This window comes from Phocoena phocoena, chromosome X (genome assembly GCF_963924675.1).
Source record: "Phocoena phocoena chromosome X, mPhoPho1.1, whole genome shotgun sequence".
NCBI lineage: Eukaryota > Metazoa > Chordata > Mammalia > Artiodactyla > Phocoenidae > Phocoena > Phocoena phocoena.
In genome coordinates this window covers 16,216,736-16,234,788 of record NC_089240.1, presented here as the reverse complement: position 1 = coordinate 16,234,788, position 18,053 = coordinate 16,216,736, and the positions used below count along the sequence as shown (strand labels likewise).

Sequence of the window (18,053 nt, the reverse complement as noted above, 5' to 3'; positions counted from 1 at the left end):
GATCTATTTCCTTCCCGGTAATAACGGTAAGAAAGGAAATCTAGTCCATATATCCTTTGAAGGATGGTGTTTGCTTCTGTGTCCAAGCCAACAGATCTACACGCAGGGAAATGCACATGTACGGGCACCCAGGCCTGTGTGCCCTGCACGTGTGAAGACCATGGAAGACATTCTGCTCTCCCAGAAATCAGAAAACGTTCGCCCATTGACTTTCTTAAGAACATTTTCATGTTTTGCCAGTCTGAACACTGAGCGATGTGAGTTCTGGGGCCATTTTAGCTCCCACCTAGCTGTTAACATGGCCCCCTCTAGGCCTCAGTTTTCTCAGCTTAAAGGGGACCCTCTGATCACTCAGAGCTCTGACGTCCTCTGTTCTTAGCACCGACCTGGCAGTTGAGCAGGATGACGCCACCTGGGCCTAGAGCTGGAGTGTTTTATTTTCACTGTGGAGGGAGGAGAATAAATAGAACAAGTGCCTCTAAAAAATTCATGACTTATAAAAAGAAACGAAATTGAGTTATTTGTAGTGAGGTGCATGGACCTAGAGTCTGTCATACAGAATGAAGTAAGTCAGAAAGAGAAAAACAAATACCATATGCTAACACATATATATGGAATCTAAAGAAAGAAAAAAAGGTCATGAAGAACCTAGGGGTAAGATGGGAATAAAGACACAGACCTACTAGAGAATGGACTTGAGGATATGGGGAGGGGGAAGGGTAAGCTGTGATGAAGTGAGAGAGTGGCATGGCCATACATACACTACCAAACGTAAAATAGCTAGCTAGTGGGAAGCAGCCGCATAGCACAGGGAGATCAGCTAGGTGTTTTGTGACCACCTAGAGGGGTGGGATATGGAGGGTGGGAGGGAGACGCAAGAGGGAAGAGATATGGGGATATACATATATATACGTATAGCTGATTCACTTTGTTATAAAGCAGAAACTAACACACCATTGTAAAGCAATTATAGTCCAATAAAGATGTTAAAACAAATTCATGACAAAATACTTGACTGAGGTGAAAGGATGTTTCTGTCTGCGTACCTGCAGGAGCTAGTTAATGCTGGTAAATTCAACAGAGAAAGCGTTGACCTACTGCTTAACCTGGAAAATCAATTGCGTGATGTGCTTATGTCTTTTTGTTTGAGAATCATGAACTCCCATAATGAATTTTCTACTGCCACATTTTTGCTACCGATTTACCCACTCTGCCTTCTCAGTTCTCACTGCCCTGTCTTCCTGTGGCATTAAAAGAAAAAAAAAAAGTCAGGGGAATTCCCTGGTGGTGCAATGGTTTGAACTCGGTGCTCTCACTGCTGGGGCCCAGGTTCGATTCCTGGTTGGGGAAATAAGATCCCGTGAGCTGCGAGGCACGACCGAAAAAATGAAAAAGAAAAGAAAAAAGATCATTGTCAGCTCATGTGAATACTTTATTAATCGTTTGTGGAGTGGCCTAGAGCTACAGGGAACCCTGACCCTGGTTTTTGTTCCAAATTACCTTAAAAGACATCTGCTTTGAAAAATGTGGCATCATTTCTCATCCAAGGAGGCAGGAAGGCTAAGTTTGATGGAATCAGGGCCAAAGTCAGTCAAGGAAAAAAAAAACAACAACAAGCAGGACAACTTGTAAACCTCCTCTGCTACTAAGCAAAGCAGGCACCTGGCCAGCGTTGATCAGGCCTGGTGAATGCTAGCCAGGCAGCTCACAAACCGCTGCTTCCTTTCCAAACTGCCCCACCTGCCTCCGCAGCTGCTAGGGCTCCCGACACAGCCTCACACCCCTGCCTGCTTCCTCCGCCCTCCGAGCAGGCACTTGGCATGACCACGCTCTCCACACGCTGTTGGGGAGCACAATACTTCCCGTCCCCTCTCTCGGTGCCCCTCCGCCCTGCCCTGTTGCATTTCGTGTATTACATGCCAAATCTGACACAACACTAAGGGTTTTTTCTTCCCTGCACAGTAATCTTGGAAAATATGATGACTTGTAGTTGTCTTTTTTTATTTGAGGCCTTGTGGTTTGAGGCAAGGTCGCTGGGGGAGCGGCCTCAGTAAGAGGAGGCTCATGTGAAATTGGTTAGAAAAATGTTCCAACAACTGAGAGTGAGGAAGCCGTCCAGGGGGTGGGCATTGCTGGGGCTGAGCTGGGAAGAATTAGGCCACGGGGTGTTGGCAGTTTCCTGCATAAGAAATTACTCTGATCCAGAGGTAAAGGAAGGTTAATTGGCAGAGTTTCAACTTCATTAGGTAAACACAGATCTGCCCCCAGTCTAATTTCTACAAAGACAGAGAAGAGAGGAAGGAAAAAGGAGTCAGGGTAGAGAGCTGGAAGGGACTGGCAACAGGGGAAGAGTCGTAAGCTCTGGGTGGAGGGCCTGTACCCATGCGGAGGTGGCCCTTGGAGCGTCCTTCTTTCTTTTTTTTTATAATGAAGTTTGGATGCATATAGACAGTACAGAAAAATATTAAGAAGGAAACACATATGCACTCATAATCCTACAAGAGATCAGCCCTATAAATTTCTTTCTTTCCAGTCTTTTTCCCTTTCTGAATCTATTGTAACATGGTTGAGCTCATACTGGAGCTGCAATTCAATACCCCTTTTTTTCCCCCTTAATGTTGACATACTACAGTTTCTTGTGCTTTTGTAAACTCTGTGTGGTTTATGGCCGTGAGATGGTTTGTCTTGTGGATGCCCTCTGGCAGGATGGCCCCTTCACAGTGGTTAAGAGCATTCCTGTGGGGCAGATAGCCCTGGACTGGACTCTTGGCCCCCTGCCCCGTTTACTAGCCTGGTGACTTGGGGAAATGACTTCATCTCTTGAAGCCTCAATTATTTCATCTGCAAAATGGGCATAATAATATCACTCCTTATAGAGTTGTCACGAGGATTGGGCAAGGCAGTGCTTACTGACTCCCTCTGTGAAACCGCCTCCTCCTAAGACGGAAGTAATATTATTGTTTTACAGATGAGAAATTTCGTCTAGGTGAGGTCACTTGCCCAGGGTCCACGGCTAAAACCTGAGCCAGGATGTGTAACGGCAGCCACATTCTGAATCCCCGCCTCTTGCCCACCATATTATACTCTTACTTGGGGTCACTTGGCCAAATCACCCAACTAGTAAAGAGCAGAGTCGAAATGTCAGGTCCAGAGCCTACGTGCTGTGATGCTCCCTGAGACAGTTCTCTGTGGGTCTCGTATTCTGTGGGTTTTACTTAAAACCATTTCTTCCTGTGTCCTGGTACTGCATCAGGCACCGGGAGGCACTGGTGGGTCGGGCTGAGGATGGTCGGGTGCTTTTGCTGGTCACATCAGTACTTTTTCAGCATGCAGAAGAGAGTCCATGGAGCTTTTTTAAAGTCACAAGTATATGATACCCAGAGAGGGTCAGGACAGGGGTCAGCAGCAACATGGATCATATGCTCAAACCCTCCCCATTTCCAACTTTCCTTAATGATGTTGATGATGAGATGTTTCTCTCCTTGCCTTTGGTCCCCTTTTCCCCTGTGCAAGAATGGTGCCCAAGAACTGTGCCCTGGCTGGACTCTCGGCCCTAGGACACTTGCCAAGTCCAGCCTGTCTCCCACCTACAGCGAATCCTGGGTGAGCAAGGAGATGCCATTGATTGCATTGCTGCCTCATTCCCTCCAGAATGATAGGGTGTGAGAGAAAAACAAATAGTGGCTGATATGCAAAGAAACTCCATTCCAGTTTCCAGGGTATGACTGGTCTGTGGGGGAACCTCACAAATGGCCTACCAGCCTTGGGGTGAAAAGGGGAAGAAAGCTTAGAACCCTCCCCAGCCACAGGGGCCCCTCAGCCTGCATTTTGTTGCAGGTCCCACATCCAGAGCGGATCTAATTTCGAGCCATCCCAGTGACTCTTTCTGAATCGCTTGGTTATTCAGCAGATTAAATCTTAATTGCAAATGCGGTTTCAGCGTAGGAGTACCATTGTGCTTGCTGGTTTCAGGCCATTTTTGCTGAGCCGCGCTTTTCCAGAAGGCTGTTACAAATTTAGAAAGGGGGAAATGGTGTTTCGTTTGTCCATCAGAGCTTTGTTTTGCAGACTGGATTTATTTTAGTGCCTGTTTAAAGGTGCCAAAACCTGACATCCCTGGAGAGAGAATTGCTCAATTTTTTTGGAGAGCTTCTCTGGACTGTCCAAACTACATCTAGAAAACACTGTCTGTGGTCCTTATGTGAGAGGCCAGGCCTGCCAACAATCTCATGTGGTATCATTTTGATTAATTTTTCAGAGACCCAAGAAGCCACCTCCTCCATCGGCTCCCGTCATCAAGCAAGGGGCAGGTAATATACCTTTCGCTTCCCGTCAACACACTGTCTTTCTCTTACTGTTTTCCCTAACAAAGAAACATATCATTAAAATGTATCCCTGATACAGCCTCCCAAAGAGAATGACCAGAAAGACTTTGTTTCGGAATAAACCAGTTTTGTTTGCTTTGTTTTTATTTTTATTTTTTAAATAAACCCCTTTTGTGGAGAGAGGAACTGGTTGTCTGCTTTGCCTGTGCCTGCCCATCGAGGGTCAGCCTGGGGAGAGCTGCTTCCCGTGGGTCACAGCTTCACTGGGCATGTATAGCAGTGCTGAATTTTCAATTTCTGTCCCGGGTGGTTAACCAAAATTTGTACTTACTTCACTTGCCCCAAGCAACAAAAAATGTTTTTCTAGCAATACTTTCCCTCCCTCATGATGCTCTTCTATTCTGGAAAAGAATCCAATTAATTCACTTTTTCTGTGTGGCTCACATGTTAAGGTTGAATCCTATAGGAAGACTTGATGTCGTTGGACACTTGGTAACTCATTGTACACTGGCGTCTCATACATAAAGATGAGCATTCCTAGTTCCCAATAGAACTCCGCTTTATCATTGTTAAAACAGATTTTAGGGAGAAACTCCTCCGTGAATAACTAGTTAAGTGGCATTCTAAAAAATTAACAACTAAAACTGAAGAAGAGTAGGGGTATTTTTAATTCTACACATGCATAATTATGCTATTTCTGTAGCATTTAAAGTATGAATACATTTCCAGATTGGTTTATTCAGCAGATTTATTAGGAGTGATTTTTTCCCGTTCTTTTGGCCCACCAAGTTGGGGGGAAAAAGTCAGCCTGACCTCACATTCCTTTCCCATTCCCCTCAGCATAGTTGAGAATTACAGAGATTAAGCCCCCAAATGGGATGTTAATTACACCTCCTGCTCAGCCCCCATCCTTGTTTCTGTTGAGCAGTTTAATTTTGCCACCTAGTGGTTCTGGCTGGATAAATATTTTATTTTGCTGAAATTAAAACAGACTATTGATTTTCTTTTTTGCTGAAGATCCTTTTCCATAGAAGCCTTGGTGACAGGTTAGAGACCAAGGAGGCGAGTTGAGTGGTCCCAGGCCCAGGTGGCCTAGGATGTAACTAGGGTTGGATTCTTCATGGTAGTAGGACCGTCAGTTCCTCCTGTGTCTCTAGGAATGGTACTGAAATTCTTCATTAGCGTTAGGAGACCAGAGTGTAGCATGGTAGGCAAATTCTTATCCTTTTAAGACAATTTGAAAAGGTTGTGCTGGATCTCTCGGGGCAAAGCATGATGGCATTTAATCTTCCTAGATTACTACTACTGCTCGTTTATCCTGCTGTATAATCTTGGGAACTGCTTTGTAATGGGGAGGTAGATATTCCTGTTTTCCTTGTGTTTGGTTATTTGACGAAAAAAATCAGATACAGAATTGATAGAAATCAGATACAGTGTTTAACTTGTAGTGAGTCATTAAAGAGTTAAGGTGAAGTGTGTGTTCAGTGGATTTTATTTTAAGTTCTTTTGGCTTCTGGTGCTGTGTAATTGAGATTTTAGTACCAAGCACACATCCATAGGGTTGGTCATATAAGGAGTTTGTCAAGCACTCAACCAAGTCCATAAATCAGAGGAGTACTTGTGATGCGTTTCATGCTTTAGCTATTTTCCAAGTACTCTTACGGACCTGAGGCCGCTGACACTGATGAAGTTCCCTGGTGCGGGAAGCAGCTGTGGTCCAGGCGTGTAAAGAGGAAGGGTGAATTGGCACATTTGGGAAAATGTAATACCTGAGGGATTCAGATGCAAAGGACCTAGGGAGAACCACAGTATCTTCTCTGTACATCCCTCCACTTAAACATGTGTTTAAGAGGTAACAAACTACCAGTTATAAAATAAATAAGTCACAGGGATGTAATGTACAGCATGGGGAATATAGTCAATAATATATATACATATATATATATATATATATATATATATATATATATATTTTTTGTTTGTTTGTTTGCGGTACGCGGGCCTCTCACTGTTGTGGCCTCTCCTGTTGCGGAGCACAGGCTCCGGACGCGCAGGCTCAGCGGCCATGGCTCACGGGCCCAGCCACTCCACGGCATGTGGGATCTTCCCGGACCGGGGCACGAACCCGTGTCCCCTGCATCGGCAGGCGGACTCTCAACCACTGAGCCACCAGGGAAGCCCATAGTCAATAATATTTTAATAACTTTGTATGGTGTGTAATGTATAAAAATATTGAATCACTGTGTTGTACACCTGAAACTAATATAATACTGTAAGTCAACTAAACTTCAATTTAAGAAAAATACACGTTCTAGTTACTATTGCTGCGTAACAAACCACTCCAAATTTGGTGGCATAAAACAGCAATCTTCTTATGCCCGTGGATTTGTTTATTTATTTATATACATTCCCCACCCTCACCAAGTGGTCTCCTGTGACTACTTTGATGCATAAGGAAGTCAGATTTAAATATCACTAAATAATAGTGGTGTTCTTGTAAATGAAGGATGCATAGGCAGGCAAACTTAATGACATATGCCAAAAATGGCTTCTGCTCCATTTCTAAGCAGCTTGTGTTTGCCAGATAACACCAGCACTCAGCTTAGGAAAGAAAAAAACCTATTGACTTTGCTGTACCTGATAAATATTTAAAACGCTAGTGCATCTAATAAATGGATGGGGGAAACATTTCCTAATCGTTGCCATCCTTTCCCCGCCAGGTACCACTGAAAGAAAACATGAAATTAAAAAGATACCTCCTGAAAGGCCAGAAACGCTTCCAAATAGAACAGAAGAAAAAGGTATGAGATCAGGTCTTCGTTGGCACTTCTAGAACGGCAAGAGACAGAGCTGTCTGTCACAGGGCTAGGTCCCTATTACCCACAGAATTTGCTTTTTCTTGGGAATATGGTGATTATGGTTTTGTTTTGATTGCTTTTAAATTTCCTGTTTCTAAAGAAATAGGAGAGAGGGTTATGTGGTGCTTCTTTGGGCTGGCATTTCTCATCAAATGAAAAACAACCAGCCTAGTCACTTAACACACTGGGGCTCTTCCATCCCAGTCTTCCTGCCATCACCGCCCTCCCCACACCAGCGGCATCCTGAAGCCCGCATGCCAACTGTAAGTTCCTAGAGGGCCCCGCCGTACCGGCCACGGTTCCCAGCTAGCCTAGTGCCCCAGGTGCTCATTAACTGCCGATGGGTGGGCGTGGCTTAGAGAAATTCCCATCCAGACCAATGAAAGCTGTCAGTCACTGCTGGGCCTTTGACGCTGGCTACTATATTGCAGACACATGTCCTCGGTCAGGACTGTTGAGGGAGGGGGTGGCATGGCAAAACTGGGAGAAGCAGCCCAGTGCCCACAGTCCCCTTAACGGGGTCAAAAATGTCATTTTCAGGGAAGTACCGTAACCTGGATCACACAGTCAGTTTTATGAATGTGTTTGACTCCTATGGTCTGCGTGTCCCTCCCAAAGAAATCTGCATGCTGTGGAAGGACTCATTTTATTAGGTGTCTAAGATTTGACTGATCACACATTTTTACGGGGAAAGCGTTACGTTATTACTGTGAACAGGAGGCAGAGCAAATTCCATTTTAAAAAGCAGTTATTTGTAAGTCACAAGAGAAATGCCGAATTAATGAATGTAATTATTTGGAGACGCTCCTGGGTGGTCTCTTGAAATTTTATTGTGAAATTTAATATTTTATATCAGCCTGCCAGAAGTTTTGCCAACATTGCGAGTTCTTAGGAAGTTACACCTCTTTCTTTCACGGTGAACAGTTAAAACTTGAGTTGTGGAAGCTCATTGTGAAGGCCAGGTCTGCGTCACAGATCAATGAAAAAATAGCTATTGAGTGTGTACCATACAAATAGTTCTTTGATAAAAGTGTGCGTGTTGTGACATAACCAAACACCACCTCTGTCCTCACGGAAGACACATGGCTGGTTTGGGGCTCATAGCCAGGCTCTGTGATGAGGACACTGCCTGCTCTGTTCCACGGTGACTAGCATATGTACTCGGCTTACGTGTGAACAACCACCCTAGTTGGTTGGCCAAGTGGCCACACACTTCTGCTTCCTTCCCCTCCCGTGATGCCTTGTTCTGTGCCGCAGTGGGCCAGGAGACAGAAGCCCTGGTCAGAAGCAGCAGGGAAGACAGCAAACCAGCCCCACCTTGAGGCTTGTCCTCCCTAGTAGGTGGGCACGAACCCTCGCTCCCATTTGTTCTGCAGGCTGCTGGAGCTCCCGTCCATCCCAGGAGGCAGGAGGAATCCCCCCTCCTTTGTATTTTAGCGGAGCCCTTCCTCCTCTGGTGCCTCCTCTGGTCCCTGCGGACCAGTAAAAGCGTTCCCAGCATTCCTGGATGCAGCAGGTTCCCTTATTGAAATATTGTGGGGATGAGCAGTGATGTCTGTACAATACCTGATGGGCTTTTTAAAGCTTTGCCAATCTGCCTGGTCACCCAAACGACGTGAGTTTGTGTTTGCAAGTAAAACGTGTTCACAGTTCCAGCTTCCAGGTGAGCACAGGGATGCTGCCTGTCCTCCAGTGGGCAGCTCTCTGAAGCTCTACCTTTACAGAGAAACATGGGGACATAAAACATGAAGCTGCCACCAAGCACTGCCCAGTTTGGCACCAGATCTGGCTTTAACTTCTTTCTAATAGCTCCGACACCCAAAACCCTCAGAAACCAAATACCTGTGAAGTCCCAGTTTACCTTCCAAGGTGAAACTGTGCACAGAAAGAATCCAGAACTAATTGTTGGCTCCTGGTGCTTTACACAGGCTGACCTGGGAGATGTCAGGCCTCTTTCCTCTGCACACCCAACAGGTCCCGCTGTTCATTGACCGAACCCATCAGCCATTTACCGAGCACCTGCTCAGTGCCAGGCACCATGCGGGTTCTAGAGAGATGGCCAGACGTGGGCCCTGCCCGTGGGGGCCGACTGCCTGCAGGCCATGCCAAGCATGCAGACGCCCAGAGAGTACTCAAGTGGAGCCTGTTTATAAGGGGCTGTCCTTCGCAGCTCAGGAGAGGGAGTAGGAAAGTCTGCCTCTGAGGGTGGGTCCAGCCGTTGAGAAGGGAACATGACCGTGTCACATTTCAGCCAGGCTAAATGTGAGTAGGCCCCATGAAGTATGAGTAGGAGTTTTCCAAGGGCGGTCAATGGCCGGAAGGGCCCATAGGTCTTTTTCTAACTTGACCAAGAATAGATGATGCTCTTCGCCTTCCATCCTGACCTTGACAAACAGCATCAGTGATTTTTTTAAGCAGAAAACAAGCAGTCTTCAGTACTGTCACTTACACTAGTTCTATCTGTCTTCTTTATGCTTCTTTAAACAATGACTTAAAGAAAGACCAGAGAGAGAGCCAAAACTGGATTTACAGAAGCCTTCTGTTCCTGCCATACCGCCCAAAAAGCCGCGGCCACCCAAGACCAATTCTCTCAGCAGACCAGGTGCGCTGCCCCCGAGGAGGCCGGAGCGACCAGCGGGTCCCCTGACCCATACCAGGTACTGCTCCGCTCTTGACGCTGGGGCGGGGGCGGGGGCAGGGCAGCCGCAGGACGCTGGACTCCAGCCACCTGGGTCCTTGCTCCCATGCTCAGGCAGAAGCGGGTGTGAGGCTGGGGACCGCAGCGTGGGTTTCAGGATTAGAGATGAGAATCCAGGTCCTGGCATCTAGGCCCTGCTCACGCGTGGGGATTTCCCCCTGTGCTTCCTTAGAGCAAGGCCAGCTGCCCTTCCAACAGGAAGTGCAGGTGGCATGCCCGCCTTCGCTCCGGATGTCCTGCTGGCTTGGGTGCGTGCGTCTCACTGGCAGCTCCATCTCCTGGCCCTCTCCCTGCTCTGGGATGGCCCCCTCCACACTCCCAGGCTCCCTCTGCTCTTGCCTGTGCAGCCCTATTGTGGGACCCAGGACCCAGTCTGGCAAATGTTGTCTTAGTGTCCATGTCCACGAACTATGAGACCCTCAAAGGCAAGGGGCATGCTTCGTTCAGGCACGAGTTCCGAGACGGGCCTGGCAAAACTCAAATTTGTTCACTGGCTGGCTGGACACCTGTGTTAGTGATACGGAATCAGAGTTGGACATTGTGCCTTCCAGACCTGAGATGCCCACCACAAAGGACAAGGAAGTGTCACGTTCTCTCCACAAGTTCATTGCTGGAACTTTCTACCGTTACATGCATATTATACGTGTTGATGTAATATACTGGAGCAAGTCGGTGGCCTAGAGGTCTTTACATGGACCTGTAAACACACAGTCACTCACCAAATTTTTGTTCTTCTGAGCTAAGTTTGCATGGTGAGAATCTTATGGGGCTTCAATGTCCTCGTGCTAGAGTCAGGCAGGCTTCCAGGCTCACGTCATAGTAGGAGTGGGAGCCCCAGCAGGTCACTGCCCCTCTCTCCTCACCTTCCCTGTCTGTACATTGTGGATGAGCGTGGAATGCATCTAAAAGGATGGAAGGATATAATTTCCGAGTATGTAGCCTCGGGCCTGTAAATCAACTTTACTTTCACTGTCTTATTTATGATTGTGTATCAAACTGGGTATACTGGAGTGAAACAAAAATAGCTCATGTACATTTTAGAAAAAATTTTAAATCGTGGTAAAATACACATAACACAAAATTTTCTCAGGTATGTGAGCCCATTGGAGGAGTGGCTGGCTCACTTGTGTCATTCGGCAGGTGTCCCCCCAGATCCAGTCAAACAACTGCTCCCCTATGATGGCCCCAGGGGAAACTAACGGGACCAGGGCCACTGTTGAGTGGGTCAGGCCCCTACGTGTTGTGTCCTCTTCTGCTGACGGACATGCGCACGATGAGGCCGCTTGCCAGCCCCAGTGACCTTAGCAAGGGCCACTTCAGTAGCGTGGTCGGCCCAGAGCTCGCACTTCAGAAGGAAAAGTTTATGTAAACCTAAGTGCTTCCAAAGAGAACACGAGCTCCACAAACAGGGAGGAGGGAGCAGCAGGGGTCGTACATCGCTTTGTGGTGGGTGAAAGGAGAGCAGAAGCCACGCTCTGCCAAATTCTTATAGTCTTCCAGGGACCACAGGCATTTCGATGAAGTCAGTAACGATTTCCAGAATATTCCTGCTGCTCTAATGATCCGATCCGAAGCGAAGTGCGGTTCCAATGGCTTCTGCGCCTTCAAAGGCTGCTCTCAGCCATCTCGTTAGGAGATAGGTGCAGGCCTTGCGAGCCATCGATTAGACCTGCACGGGAGCGGGGAATGAATGATAACCTCCGACCCTCTGGGCTCACAGAAGCCCCATTTTCCTCCCGCCTCTGCTGAGCCCTTCCCCACCTCCAGTCCCCCCAAGATCCAGCTGTGGATCAGAAGAATGAGCCACCGAGGAAGATGCGTGAGAGGGGTTTGTACAGAAGCCAGTGGGAAGCATAACTGTTCTTTACATTGTGTGTGGCATCTGAGCGGCCTGGGAGAGGGTGGGCAGTCCCCGACCTCCCAAGCTCCCAGGGCACTGGTTTGCAGAAAGGAGGGAGTGAGAGGCAAGCCCCACGTTTCCTTCCTGCCAATCCCTGGAAGTGGCAGCCCCGGGCAAGGCTGGGAGCATTTGAGGAGCCGGTACCTTCTCTGACCGCTTGCACAGCCAGTTGAAGGGAGGATGGTGCCAGCTCTAACTTGGTGGTTCTTAAACTTGAGCGTGCATCGGCGTCACCTGGAGATCATGTTCAAACACATTGCGGGGTCCCACCCCCACGGTCGTTGATCCAGCAGGTCTGGGAATCGATGATGCCGGTCCACATCCACGCTGTGAGAATCAGGTTTTTGACAGTGCCACCCTCCTTCCCTGGCTGCCTCTCATGCATCCGTTAGTGCTCCCCGACTTAAGTGCCCAGTTAGCACGCCCCTCTTCTGGAAGCCTTCCCTTAACTCTCACGATTGCTCTCTCCTCCAAACGCCTGACACCCCGTGTTTAGCCTGGTGCGGGGCCCCATGCTCTGCCACTTGGGATGCTCACACCCCCGGACTCCTTTACCAGATTTAAAGCAGATCAAGAGTGTGTTTTGTCATCTCCACATGGTTTACGGGGTTGAGCATATGGTAGTGGCTCATTTAATACACTTGTTGAATGCCATGGTTCCTAAGAAGGGGGGGAGGTTCCAGTGCTTACATTTTGTTCACTTTTGCTCTCCTGTCATCCTTCCCAGCCCCTGTGCAAGCTCTGTAGCATGTGCGTCTTATGTTCTAAGTCACCTAGTGTGCCATGGATTTCAACATAAAAAAATTTAAGAAGATCGAAGAAGGGCTTGCTGTTTCTCAGTATCTCATGCACTTCATATTTTTTGCTAAGCAGTTTCATCGGACAACCAACCTGTATGCTGGTTTATGAACTTGCTTTGTTCCGCCAAGGTAGTTCAGGTAGGAATGTTAACAGTCAAACAGTTTTGTGTCGGTAGTCCTCCAAGAAGGGGTATTGTCTGCTGTGCAAACCCAAATCCTCGCCAGGATTTACCTGACTGGATGGGTAGCTGGGCGGATGGATAGACAGATGTTTGAACACATGGACACACGGTCACCGTTTGCTGTTCTTACTGGGAATGAGGCATGAGGCATTGCCGCTCCAGCTGCAATGTCTGGGCTCAAGCTTCCTCTCACCAGCCAGAAAGCTCGCTGCCAAATGTGGCTTCCAGAAGAGATCAATTTCTTTCTATTTAAACGGGGACTAGCATCTTTTAGAAAAAGGAATACCTAAGTTTAGGAAGAGGGGAGTCATTTTTAGATGCATTTACTTAACAGAAATGGATTGAGGGACTACTGTGTGCCAGGCACTGCTCTGGATCTTAGTAACGGTGGGGCTCGGCCATTATAGATTCTGGTCTTCAGGAATCATGTCAAAAGGAACTAGGACACCTGAGCGATTTTGTGTCCATCTGAGCAAGTAGCAGCATGCCGTTAACATACTTACTTCCAGATAGAAAATGTAGGTAGAAATTTAACAGAAAGAAAGAGACTTTTTCCAAAAAAATTTAGTACCAGAGTTGATTTAAAAATTGAATGATGATAGGAGATTCCCCTAGGTCATAAGTGCCTTTGTTTGAAAGTCTGTGCTTTGGGGATGCATCAGTTATTATCTCACAGCATAAAGACAGCGTCTGCTGGTCTCGTCCAGCCCACCATATAACTAAGGTAGTCATGGTACAAAGAGCATTCTGTCTACCGCTATCTTCACACTTGCGAAAGTGGAGTCTCAAAAGTATAGCGCCTACTCACTTGTTTTGATATTTGATCATAAAGATATTTCAAATGACAGAATATACCTAAACTTTTGTGTGTGTGTGTTGTATACACACACACTGACATGTGACGTTATATGTCTCATAATGTGCATTATCGATTTAATAAAGATGGGGTCAGAAACCCCCATGAGAAGAGGCCCTGAAACTTGGGAGAAGGGTCCAAAAGAAAAAAAAATCCAAGGAAAAGCTGGAAAGAAGCAGGCTGTCCTGAGCCCTAGCAGTTTGCATGCAGCTGGAGGCAGCGAGCCAGAAACCTGAGGGGCAGAGCAGGTGTGTGCCTTCAAAAGAAAATAAACCCGATGGGGAAAGAGGTAGAAGCAGGCTGAAGAGACCAGAACAGGTTTGTTAATATTCCCAAACATGGACACCCAAGTTGTAAATAATCTCATTTTCTTCCCAAAGAGCGGGCAAGTGGGAGCAGGACCTTTGGCCCAAATTGCCAGGGAGCCGTGCCTGTTGTCCGCTGCAGTACAGAGCAGCCAGCGCTCTGAGTGGAGGGGCAGGCAACTGGCAGGGTGGGGATGGGCGGGGCTGGTGGAGGCGGGGCTTGAGTGATAGGAGTGGGGCTGGTGGAGGCGGGGCTTGATAGTCAGGGGCGGGGCTGGTGGAGGCGGGGCCTGAGTGATAGGGGCGGGGCTGGTGGGGGCGGGGCTTGAGTGATAGGGGCGGGGCTGGTGGAGGCGGGGCCTGGGTGATAGGGGCGGGGCTGGTGGCGGCAGGGCCTGAGTGATAGGGGCGGGGCTGGTGGAGGCGGGGCTTGAGTGATAGGGGCGTGGCTGGCGGAGGCGGGGCTTGAGTGATAGGGGCGGGGCTGGTGGAGGCGGGGCCTGAGTGATAGGGGCGGGGCTGGTGGAGGCGGGGCCTGAGCGATAGGGGCGGGGCTGGTGGAGGCGGGGCTTGAGTAGTAGTCAGGGGCGGGGCTGGTGGAGGCGGGGCCTGAGTGATAGGGGCGGGGCTGGTGGAGGTGGGGCCTGAGTGATAGGGGCGGGGCTGGTGGAGGTGGGGCCTGAGTGATAGGGGCGGGGCTGGTGGAGGCGGGGCCTGAGCGATAGGGGCGGGGCTGGTGGAGGCGGGGCCTGAGTGATAGGGGCGGGGCTGGTGGAGGCGGGGCTTGAGTGATGGGGGCGGGGCTGGTGGAGGCGGGGCCTGAGTGATAGGGGCAGGGCTGGTGGAGGTGGGGCTTGAGTAGTAGTCAGGGGCGGGGCTGGTGGAGGTGGGGCCTGAGTGATAGGGGCGGGGCTGGTGGAGGCGGGGCTTGAGTGATAGGGGCGGGGCTGGTGGAGGCAGGGCCTGAGTGATAGGGCGGGGCTGGTGGAGGCGGGGCCTGAGTGATAGGGGCGGGGCTGGTGGAGGCGGGGCTTGAGTGATAGGGGCGGGGCCTGAGTGATAGGGGCGGGGCTGGTGGAGGCGGGGCCTGAGCGATAGGGGCGGGGCTGGTGGAGGCGGGGCCTGAGTGATGGGGCGGGGCTGGTGGAGGCGGGGCTTGAGTGATAGGGGCAGGGCTGGTGGAGGCGGGGCCTGAGTGATAGGGGCAGGGCTGGTGGAGGCGGGGCCTGAGTGATAGGGGCGGGGCTGGTGGAGGCGGGGCTTGAGTGATAGGGGCTCTGGGACTGAGAGGAAGGAAGTAAAGCTAAAAGAGTAGGAGGAGGTGAGCTGAGCAGGGATGGAGTGGAAGCAGGAAGTGGGGAAAGTCGATGGCCAGAAGTACCGGAGATGCTGGTCAGGAAGGGGAGGTTGGTGCCCACAATTTCAGAGGCAGAGTGGGTCTGAAGATGGACATATCCACAGAGGGAGGCGCCCTGAATGTGGGTGACTGAGGATGAATGAAGGTCGTAAGGGCTGAAGGGACCAGGGGAGGGAGGGGATGGATTGCCCACATGGCTCTCATAGGCTCAGGAAGATGGCAAGAGCTGAAATGAGGTGAGGCTGATGTTCTCGAAGCCAGTGTCCTCCCAGGTGGATGTCGGGGTGTTCTGGGAGTTGATGACAGGCAATGATAAGAAAGTTTCAATAGTCAGGGCGGTAGCAGGTCATTAAGTCAAGAGGTTCCAGATGGATGGAGTTGCTTACTGTGGCTCAAGCATCGCAGAGGGCACTGTCCACTGACTTCAGATGTGGAAGCCTGTGTCAGAGGAGGAATCTCAGTGAGACGGTTCGCAATTAGGTCTTGGACACCAGGCTGTGGGCAGGAGGCCTAGTGGCTTCCCAGACCTGTGCCACTTGCAGATGGTCTATTGCTTTAAATCTTAAACACACCAGGTACATTTCCCATGAAAGGCTGAAGGCTATATGGAGAGAACTGGAACACCGATCCAGGGAGAGCAACAGTGGAATTGCACATTTTTTCCTTGTAATGAAGAGGGAGCCCTGGATACCAGGGAAACACTGGGAGATTAGTGACGAGCCCTGAGACATTTTAGCTTGAGGCAAAGATTAAGTAAACATTTATATGCCAAATATCAACTAAGTGCTTAGGGAAGGGCAGATGTCTCTCTGGAGACCAACTTACCCACACGGAAGTTAATTTTTCTTTAGATTTACATAGGCATCCCAGCTGCTTCAAGCCCCTCAGGATACAAATTAGCAGAAAGTAAACTTCTAGGTCCTGGTGGTTCTGTGAGGTGTGTGGTCCCCATGCCCACCAAAAGAACGCACTAAAAAAGACCTTTGCTCTTATTAGCTCTAAGCTAATCAATCATTTAATTTTAAAAAAAAAGGGAAAGAAAGATAGCTAGAGTGTGCACAAATGTTCCCTAAGCAGGCAGATAGAATGTGTACCTGGGTGGTCAGGCCATCATTTTGAGTTTGGATTGCTCAAGTATTCTAAATGTCTTTTCAAAGATTCCTAGGGATGTGGCATGTGGTGTTTGAGTGTTTCCCTTCTTTTCTACAAGTCAGGACCAAGACATGTCTTTGGAGAGTTCAGGAGAGAGACCTTGGCTAGAAATTACAGAGGTGGGTGTCGTTGGCTCACAGATGGTAGTTACACTCATGGAATGGCTATAATCACTCCAGGAGATTACAGAGAAGAAGAGGAGAGAGTACAGGCAACAGTGGGGAAAACCATTACTTACAGGGCGGAGGAAGGACGAGGAGCTGTGGAAAAGGGTGAGTGGACTGCAAGGCCGTGGAAGCCACGAGAAGGGAGGGTGGAGCAGCTACCGGCCAGTGGGTCTCACGCTTGAGTGTACGTTGGCATCACCTGCGGTCTTGTTAAAACACAGATCGCTGCTCTCCAAGTTTCTGATTCAGGAGGTCTGGGTTCAGGCCTGAGAATTTGCGTTTCTAGCAAGCTCCCAGGGCTGCTGCCGCCACTGGTTAGCCAAGCCCACTATGAGAACCTCCACCAAAGTGATAGCCGGGGAGACTGAAGGGGCTTCGGTCACTAGCTGGCCCTTGGTGATCCCAGTCAAGTGGTTTCTATACAATAGTTGGGGGTAAGAGAGAGACTCAGGGTTGAGTTGAAGAAAGAACAGGTGGGCTACCAAGCACGTGTAGACTTGTCTTGTGATAAACTCAGCTATGGAGGAAAGGTGGAAATTGGGTGCTAGATATGGATCCAGTGTGTATGTGTGTGCTCTGTGTGTGCGTGCGTGTTTGTGTGTGTGCTGTGTGTGCTGTCATTCGTTATTTCAGAAATTCATCAAGTGCCTCCGTTTGGCTAGGCCCTCTTCTGGGTGGTAGTTAACTACAGTAACCAGGCGAGACATGCCTCCTGCCCACCCACTGCTTACTGGGCTTTGGAGCCAGGCCCACCAGTGTGGAAAGCCCACCCCTCTGCTTCCTTACCCTGTAGCTTCAGGCAAGGTACACACCTCTCTGTGTCTCAGTTTCCGTTGCCACTCCTAGGGCACCTAGTTCTTCTCCTGGCCCTTGTGAGGCCCTCAACCAATCTTTTTTCCTCCCTTGAGAGAGCTCAGTGGGTGACCTTGTAGGGAGAGGAGTTGCCACGTGGTGACAAACAGGTCATGCTCAGCAGCCCCGAGGGAGCGAGGAAACACGGACGCCCTCAGACCGCACATCGAGAGGTCTCTAGGGAGTGGAAGCAGAGCCGCAAGAGCGTCAGGGAAGGCTGGGCACTGAGGAAGGGTGGGTGGTTTATGGAGCATGGGAATCCCACAGGGGAAAATACCTTGTCACATTGTAGAAATGTCTACCTTATTTGCTGGCCTCATTTCACTTGTATGTATAACTTTCTCTCCATACGTCTTTCCATCCTCACCGAGAATAAATTTCATTCCCTGCAGCAAGTTCCAACAACAGTAGTGATGGGCTTAGCCTCAGCTCGGACTGAGCCACATTGATCTTCCTGCCAGTGACGGCCAGAGGCAGGCGAGGAATCAGTAGGGGATATTAACGCCCTGCACGGGCACAGGTACTAATTGGTTCACATAACGCTTTTCCCATGGGCTATTTTTTTGAACACTCTTCCTCCAGGTGACACCCCACAAACTCT

General features: G+C 49.3%; 1 protein-coding gene across 6 annotated transcripts in view; it reads left to right on the top strand.

Moving 5' to 3' along the window:
- The window catches only part of SH3KBP1 (SH3 domain containing kinase binding protein 1), a 344,495-nt gene that overhangs the window by 282,293 nt on the left and 44,149 nt on the right, over positions 1-18,053 (top strand). For all 6 annotated transcript variants that reach the window (XM_065900876.1, XM_065900878.1, XM_065900877.1 and 3 more), the window contains 3 exons: positions 4,259-4,310; positions 7,046-7,126; positions 9,681-9,840. In XM_065900876.1, the coding sequence (XP_065756948.1) occupies positions 4,259-4,310; positions 7,046-7,126; positions 9,681-9,840 (293 nt within the window). The remainder of the gene's footprint in view (positions 1-4,258; positions 4,311-7,045; positions 7,127-9,680; positions 9,841-18,053) is intronic.